We start from the raw sequence: 9,010 nt of genomic DNA on the forward strand, positions 1-9,010 counted from the left end.
TACATGCACTACCTCACCTATGGCTAAAAACATACATTGTTCAAACAAAACCACTGAGCCAAGCAATGCAGAAAGGTTTGTATAAATTACATTTCATTATCCTTATTTAGCACTCTACCATTTTTTGAGCACTTCAGCAATTTCTTCCAAATCATTGATAAAGATACTGAACAGCACTGGATCAAGAACAGATCTATGGTGGACTCCACTACAAAAAAAACTTATTGAATGACAATTCCTCATTTACAATTACTTTTTTTATTTCTATTGGCTAACCAGTTTTTAATCCATTTATTATGGTTTACACTGATCTTTTTTTAATTTGATCCATTGGAATTACTAAAAAAATCCAACTATCTGGAGTTAGTGCCAAATTCAGTGCTGGGATTGTTTTTCTAGAAGAAGCCTATGTGTGTGCAACTTAACATTTTCTTCTGGCCCCTCACTGTGTAGCTCGCACAAATGTATAGCTCCCAGAACTACATTCAGTTTAGATTTGTGCCCATTTATACCCAATATTATTAATTAACATGTTGGAAATTTGCTTATAAACTGTGAAAAGGGTAGTGGAGCTTACCCACTGAGAGGCCATGGGAGGGAAAGGAAGCAAGAAGCTAAAGGAAAGGTGTAAAGGAAAAGTCAAAGTAGATTCCACCTTTTACTTGAACTGTGTTTTGGCACACCAGTCTCCAAGTTATACCAACTGGCTATCTATCTACGTTTTTAAAACTTGTCCAGCACTGAAGTATCTGGACCTCTCTTATGCTCACTTGCTTATTGGTGTTAAGGGCCTTAGGGTGATCTAACTTTTACATAATTTTTACAAACCATCTCTGAATTTGGCCCAGCATTGCTACTGTTCGCAGTTAGTGCAGCATCGATGGTAAAACAAACAAAGGTGAGGAAAGTAGCTATAAAATAGCACTTGGCAGTAATATGTCATAAGAGGAACATGGTGCTCTGGATTATGAAACATTTTTAGGCAAGGAGCAACTTGTGGCTGAATTGCTGAAATCTAAGGATGAAGTCCTGGTCTCTTGATTTTAATAGCATCACTATTTTTCCTTGACAGTTCATCTGGAAGGATTCCAGGAAGACATGAAGTAAGTAGAGAGAGTTTAATTAATTTGAAAATGTGTACCTTCTGAACGCTTCCACTGAAGGGCTGCAGGACCCCAGAGTTCTTCTTCACGTAATCATAATTAGGGACTCCACCAATAAATATATCAGAGCTGCACTTAATCTGTGTGAAAGCTCCCTGTTGTAAAAAAGCAGAATGCTATTATGTTTAATGAGATGAAGCCTGCATGCATCTTCCGGATTGCTTACTTTAGGCTCTGAAACATGCACTTGTTCTTAGTGACTTGGTATTTCTGTACAGGAGGCAGCACACTCTTACATCTTTGTGTTGGCAAAGAAAGGACAAAAAGGATTCCCTGCCAAAGCTAGGTCTGATTCCAGCTGAAGTTGGCTGGTAAATTTCAGATGTTTCAAAACTTTGATGAAAGTCAAGGAAGATGAGAGGAAGAAGGGGACTTTGTTGCCCTGTCACTGTGTTCTGATCATTATCATATTGGCGTGAATGAGGAATAACTTCACTTGCAGTCACTGGAATTACATTGATGAGAATCTGCTATGTATGAGACCAGGACCACATCTCCAAAATTAAACTGAACAAAAGATCCATTAACTATAGAAGAGAGGAATGTTTGCCATATTTGAAAAAGCAAATCCAGAACAAAGGAAAGAGGTAAAAGAACAAACCCCACGTTTGAATTATTTCCTGGAAGCAGGAACAATCACTAAGGCTAAACTGTAGCTTAGATGAAATTTTTGGTAGGGGTTGAAAGGATCTTAAAGGTAAATATGTGGAAACCACACAGCTGCAGTCCTGCAGAAGTTCTAATTGCATTTTATGGGTTGTTACAGATCCAACTATCTCTGCAGCTCACGTATAGCACTCAGCTGGAGAGAAGAAAATTAGAAAATCTCTTTTGCTTATTATGGACCAGATTTTTTTTTAGTCTCAGCTAAGACTGGTTGAATTTTTTTCACTGAACTTGTTTGTTTGTAGATATCTAGATATCAACAGAATGAAATTTTGAGTGAAAAATGCCTGCTTTTCACAAGAATTTCTAGTCTGTATCAGAACTTGAAGATTCTTCTGCAGAACACATTTCTTTTTTGGTTTTCTGATTAAAAGTTGAATATTTTCAAAGTTGAGACTATTTGAAAATGTGACCTCAATAGAGAAAACACAGGTGAGTAATAAGTTCTCACCTCAAGTTTTACAGAAGACAGAGAAAAACAAAATAATTCCTAATTCTGTTTCTTTGGGCTTCCATGACTATGCAATATGCAATCACAGCTATTCACCTGATCTTGTGCACATAACTTTACATTTTATATATATTTCCATGCTGTCTGTGAATTCTTGTATTGTAACAAGTTCATCTATAACTAATAAATGGAAGAACAGGAAATAATTGCCCCAACTGGGCATTGTTATGGAATTTTCTAGACTGCCAAAATTCCTCTCTCCTATGTTTAATGGATCTTTTCTTGATTATAATGTTGGGGACCTGGTTCTACTCCTAGAAGATAATCCCTTCTTCCTAAAATGTATGTGAGACAGTCATCATACATACATGCAAATATATATCTGGCTCTTACCTCTGCCATTCCTTCTACTGGTTTTTGTTTATCCACCTGCAAGATACCATTCTTTGCTGTGCGAGACACTCTTAGTTCATGCCATTGGCCCAGACTGACAGATTCTTCACTCCTGTTCGAAATTAAAAAAACCTAAAAGATTTACACTTCCAATTTTGATACTTTAAAACATTTGTTCTCAGCAAATAACTTGTGGAAGCTAATTGTTCACGCATCTTCCTGTGTGAAACAAATTCACTACCTGTTAGCACTAAAAATAAAGAAAGAAATATAGCTACAAAAAGGCTCACTGTATACAAAGTATAACAAAAGGCATCATTTACGGAGACTAGGAGAGAAGGGAAATATCTCAATGTTCTTCTTTTATTTGAAGAAATACCTAAGTGAACAGTGGATATTTTGCTATCTGAGGGCTACACTTCCTAGTTAATAAATGCAAATTATCCCATCCAGAGCAGCCCACATATACTGACTGCCCTGGTCCCACCCAGCATGCACAGCTTTCCAGTGGGGCTGCTCCCAGTATGACTGCAGCCACTTGGGTACTGCTCAGTTACCCTTACCTCCAGCAGCTTCTCCTCCTCCTCCTCCTTCTGCCCCTGCTGCACTGCTCCAGACAACAGGCTGCAGCAGGAAGCTGTGGGGATGTATGCTGGGCAGCAGATACCCAGCAAGGTGGGGGGAAGCTACAGGCAGAAGGCTCCTTCCCCAGTGTACAGGGTTCCAGCTCCAGTTCCTGGCCACTTTCTACCCACTCCACCACCCAGCACAATAAGCAGCCACCTACAGGAAGCCAAGTGAGTGGAAAAGTAGCTGGGAGCTGGAGCTGGTGCCTGTGCACTGGGGCAGGAATCACCTGGCTGCAGCCCCTCCTGCTGTCTGGCTGGACATGCTGTGCCTGACATGTCCCCAGGGCTGCCATTGCTTCCCAGTGCTACCTGTTCCCTAGAGAGGCACAGCAGAGCAGCAAAGGAGGAAGAGCTGCTAGAGGCAGGGGGAGCCAAGCAGTACCCAGCTGGTTGCAGCTGCACTGAGGGCATCCCCACCAGGAAACTGTGTACACTGGCCAGAGCCGAGACAGTTGGCAAACGTGGGCTGCCCCAGTTGAGTGGGTGGGGTTCAGCCCAATGAGAAGCACTGCAAGGCCAGATACAATCAACTGGTAGGTACCCACCTGCAGGCCAGATCCAATCAGTTGGTGGACCAGATCTGGCCCTCAGGGTGTATTTTGCCCACCTGTGGGATAACCCATTGCTGAACTAAGTTAACTCACCTACTCAGGTGAATTAACTTAGGTCAGGTGCACCATTTCTGGTCCAATTTACCTCCCCCCTGCAAACATCTGCACACGTTGAAATTTAAATCAATCTAACTCTTGTCAGGTCAATCTAAATGTAAAATCTGCATGTTCCAAAGGCACAACCTACAATTACAGCCACTTACCTAATGGCCAAATTTGCTTCCGCTCCTTTATTTCTTTATGGGACAGTAGCATTTTGTGCTTGTTTATCGATTCTATTTATGTGGGCCATTATACGGTAAAATCCTTTTTCTGCATTTTGCATGTTAAAGGCAGTTGCTCAAATATGTTCCTGATTATATAATGAGATTCTGAATAAGCACCACAGTCTCCATTAGTTGCACCAAGTGTCAACCAGTCTTATAGGAAGCATTTTAAAACTGTTAATATTATCAGTTTTAGCTTGGTATTAATCTGAGACTGAAAACCTGCCTGCAGAGTAGACAGAAACACATATCCCAGGTGCTACAATAATAAAGTTGTACAGTTTGTATTTTCTTTACTTTGGAATCTAATTTTTACAAGCATAGCTTAAAGCCTTTTAAATTCATATCAGTGATTGATGCCTTCTCTCTTAGACTGATGAAAACATTTCAGTTTATTGCCTGAAAAAAATAGAAAATAATGCACAGCAGGCAACCTCAAACAATAAACCTTTAGTTTTCTCACTGAAACAAAAAATTAAATTCCATTTTCTCTTAAGAAAATATTGCATATTTAGGTATATTTTATTTCTTATAATTAAATATAAGTTTCAAAATGAAAATGTTGTTGCAAAAAAAATCAAAGTTTTCCTTTGCAAAGTTTCACTTTGACATTTGTTAATTTTTTTGTCTTCTTCAGCTTAAAAAACATGACATGTTCAACTCAAATATTTTGAGTGGACCGGAAAAGACATTAGTCAATGAAAAAAATTGTCTGGCATTTAAAATATCACCATCTTTATTTCTTCTTATTCATGTAGTCCTACCTATGTTCCCCTGATAGCAAAACCTCTCCAAAAGCATCACCACACAATGTCACTCATTCTTTGTTCTTTTCTTGTTTAACAACAATTAGGGTTCAACCACCTTGTATAAATCAACAGGTAATAGAGTTTAATCACTTCATATAAATCAATATGTAATGGAATTTAATCACCTTGGATAAATCAATATGTAATAAAGGCAGCAGATGGGTTGGACTCCTTAATAAGATGCAATACATATATTCTCTCCCCTCTCCAGCACAGGTCATCATCATGCTAAGCCTCCTGCTTTGCAAACTGTAATTATAATTAGGGATGAATGAACCTTGAGAAGTATGAGATTCTGAGAACTGAAAGTTAACTTTTGGATTCACAAGGTTTGCAAAGCTACTATGAGTTTGAGAATTGTTTTTTCCTGTAAATAAAACTCTCTTCCCCTCAAGGATCATTCTCCTCAAGGCTTTTTTAAACATATTTTTATAGCTAAGATGAATGCAGCCGAAGTATTAAGGAGAATAATTACTAATTTTCTGATCCCCCATTACAAGATTCATCAGTGTGAATATGTCAACGTGTGAAGTCTCATGTGAGTGAATCCCTGCACAGGACAGGCCGACAAAGTGGTTGCCTCACAGCTTATATAGAGCAACTAATCTGCTCTCCCCATCCCCCTTTCTGGTACCTTCTGCCAGCCCTCTGCTTCTTCCCTCACCATCTCATCCTAGCAAAATGCCAAACAGCAAATAGAAAATATAAACTTTCATTGTTCTAGTAACAACATGAATTAATCTACCCCTACTGAATGCTAACATTTACACCCACTTCATTTAATTAAAATCTAATGGCTGGGTAGTCAGACATGAGTTATATTCCTGGTTTTGCCACTGACTCTATGCATTGCTTTGGCATAACTCTATGCATAACTATAATATGCTTGCATATATATCCCCATCAACAAAATGGTAGATAATGCTTGGGGATAATGATTACCCTTTAAGTTCTAAAGGGAAAGTGCTACGTAAGAGCAAGTTATACAGCAACATGCCATAGTGCCCTTTGTATGTAGGTTGCCTAGCACTTTCCATTTTATGAACCAAGGGTCCATAAAAGACCCTTGCATTCTCTGTTTGAAAAGTTATAATGCATGTATATAGGTATTGTGATACAGTCTTTAATCGTATCATCTCACAGTTTTTTTCCACAGAACCCTCATTCAGGGTGCAGGAGGGAAGGTGACCAGGAAATCAGACAGGGCAGGAGAGCAAATCTTTAAGCTTGAGACAATAAGCCCTTGCTACCTTGCAGCAATTGTGATTCATGTTTCTGAGGCACTCAAACAATCCTCTGATAGGTGCCCTAGAAAGAACCTTGATTAAATGAACACTTCCGTATGCAATGCAGGCTTTGGATGGTGTGCAGTAAATAATGCAAGGGCCATTAACTGAATGAGGAGGCTATAAATATTGAACAACTAAATCCTTGTCTGGGCACTGCCCATTCTGTGTACTGAATGAGGCAGGGATCCTTTGGAAAAAACTGCACATGATTAGGAAATCAAAGTCTATATAATAATATTATGGTTGAATGAATAACCTACATTCTAACATTTCCTAACTTTGCATGGCTTTGCAACCTAAATAATTTTCTTTTTAACATAATTATTACTGTCATAGTCTTAGTCAGCTTTGCAGGTTTTCACCTAGGCTTGCCAACACAACCATTTTTGTATTAGTTACCAATTATATTAAGTTGCACTTTTCCTTAATATCTGAAACACATATGCGGAAGATCCCTGCCGGGGTAGGCCTGGGAGGCGGTGAGGACAGCACAGGCAGGGACGCAGGGACACAAGGACGCTGCCTGCGTTCTGCTGACCCCACGCCCATGTCTGTGGTGGTGCAAGGGGGAACCTGCAACATCAAAAGGAGCTGCTCCCGCTGATTTTGCAGGATCCCCTGCATGCCCCTCCACCACTCACTGCTCCCTCCTGATCAGCAGGGAGGCAAAAACCGTGGATTTAAATATGGTGAGATTTTTGCCTCTCGGCTAGTCAGCAACACACAGTGGGGCTGCCAGAGCACCTTGGTCAATCAATGGCGAGCAACAAAAACGGTGCCATATTTACAACTTCAGCTTTTGCCTCCCCGCCCATCAGGAGTGCGTGACGAGCAGCCAGTCAGGCACACATGGGAACCTTCAAGATTAAAGGAGACGCTGCACAGCCTGCTTCCACTGTTAATTTGGTAGGTCCCTAACCAGGGGGGACTCATAGGATTAGGCACCAGTGGGATGTGCTCCTCCCCAGTTTCCACTGAGGCTGCTGGCAGGGGCCCAAGTGGCTTGTGCCACACTGCTGACCATGTCTGGAGCTGGGGCCATGGCAAGTGGCCTGAGTCCAGCCACCACACCATGCAGCAAGCCTCCCCTGGCATAGCCTCCAGAGCCGCCTCTGTCCTCGCCCACCTACTGGCATTGTTGGGGGGGGAGGGCGAGGAGGGGAAGGGACACCAGCAGCAGCAGCCACCGCCTTGTGGGCCTAATGCCCACGCCACTCACCTGCACATCTGCATTGTAGGGGGGAGGGGGTCAGCCAGGCTCTGGCACCTGGTCCTTGTAGTGTCTTCCTCCTCTTTCCCTTCCCCCCTTCCCCTCTCCTTTTTCTCCCTGTCTGCTTCTCCTCTTCTTTTTCTCTCCCTGTCTGCCTGCCGCCCCTCTATTCTTTCTCTTTCCCTCCTTCTCTCTCTCCTCTTCTTCCTCTCTCTTTTTTCCCCCTCTCTCATCACATCATACTTAACAGAAAAAGAATATGCAACAACGAAGGTAGTATGTGATGCTTTATTTATTGTCACTGTAGAGCGCGCGGTGCTGCCACATTCCCTGGCCTAGCTAATCTGAAGGTGCGGATGTTAAAAGTACGAGTCCAATGCATGTGCAGTAGGTCAAGGTTTGGCAGTGAACTTTTCACCTCTCAGGAGGGGCTGACCTAAGTGCACACATTAGCATGCGCAGTAGAGACCCGGCAACAGGGATTTTTGGCACCAAAAGTGGTGACCATTATTCCCTGAGGTAAAGCAGATGATGACTGGTCAGAAGTGTGACAAGTAATGTTTGTTTCAACAGGATGACCGATGGAAGCACCAATTGGATGAGTGTTTGAGCGACAGGTACCTTAGAGATATGATTAGATTGTGAATGTGGGGCAATTTTGAGTGTTAAAAGGGGCCTGAGCTGTGCTCTGTGTGTGAGAGTTGTGTGTGAGGAACAGTGAGTGCCTGGTGTAAGTTCGGTGGGTCTCTAAGGAGAAAGACTTGTGAGTTTGAGGCTTTGCACCTGAAGAGAGAGTGCTTAGGCCTAGTGAGTCTGAAACTGGATGAGATGAAGGGTGTTTGGTGAGTGTCTAGCATCTGTGGAGCAATTGGAGGTGAGTATGTATCCCAGGTAGAGCAAGACTCCCTGGGGATCCCTCTGGAAGTGCAACCATAGACCAGGTGCTTGAATGTGTGATAAAATTAGCCTTTGAAGTGGCTTAATTGCCATTCTGCACTGCTTTAACGGGTCACTGTTCACATCTGCAGCATCATATTTCGCTTTAATTTCATCAGGATGTACACATACGGCAGCGTATTTCACTTTAAACGACCTTGTTATGTAGCCAGGTAAAACCCATCCGATGTATTTTAGTTTCATAGTTTTTATAGACATTAGGGCTGGAAGGGACCTCAGAAGATCATTGAGTCCAGCTCCCTGCCCAAGGGACAGGAAGTCAGCTGGGGTCATAGGATCCCAGCAAGATAAGCATCCAAATTTCTCCTGAGGGTGTTCAACGTAGGTGCTTCAACCACCCCCGATGGCAGGCTGTTCCAGATCTTGGGGGCTCGGACATTAAAGAAGTTCTTCCTTATGTCCAGCCTGACACGGTCTTGCAGGAGTTTATAACCATTCGACCTTGTCATCCCTTGGGACGCTCTGGTGAACAACTGTTCCCCCAGGTACTGGTGGTCACCCCTGATAAACTTATAGGTGGCTACCAGATCACCCCTGAGCCCGCACTTTTCCAGGCTAAAGAGCCC

At 42.2% G+C, this 9,010-nt stretch overlaps 1 protein-coding gene across 1 annotated transcript in view; it reads right to left on the reverse strand.

The window, feature by feature from the left end:
* Positions 1 to 9,010, reverse strand: part of EGFLAM (EGF like, fibronectin type III and laminin G domains) — a 107,115-nt gene that overhangs the window by 19,594 nt on the left and 78,511 nt on the right. The window contains exons 16-17 of the mRNA XM_019518271.1: positions 2,674 to 2,785; positions 1,142 to 1,258 (exon numbers count right to left, since the gene is read on the reverse strand). Of these exons, the coding sequence (XP_019373816.1) occupies positions 1,142 to 1,258; positions 2,674 to 2,785 (229 nt within the window). The remainder of the gene's footprint in view (positions 1 to 1,141; positions 1,259 to 2,673; positions 2,786 to 9,010) is intronic.

The sequence above is a fragment of the Gavialis gangeticus genome, unplaced genomic scaffold (assembly GCF_001723915.1).
Source record: "Gavialis gangeticus isolate Ggan-Ray unplaced genomic scaffold, GavGan_comp1, whole genome shotgun sequence".
Taxonomy (NCBI): domain Eukaryota; kingdom Metazoa; phylum Chordata; order Crocodylia; family Gavialidae; genus Gavialis; species Gavialis gangeticus.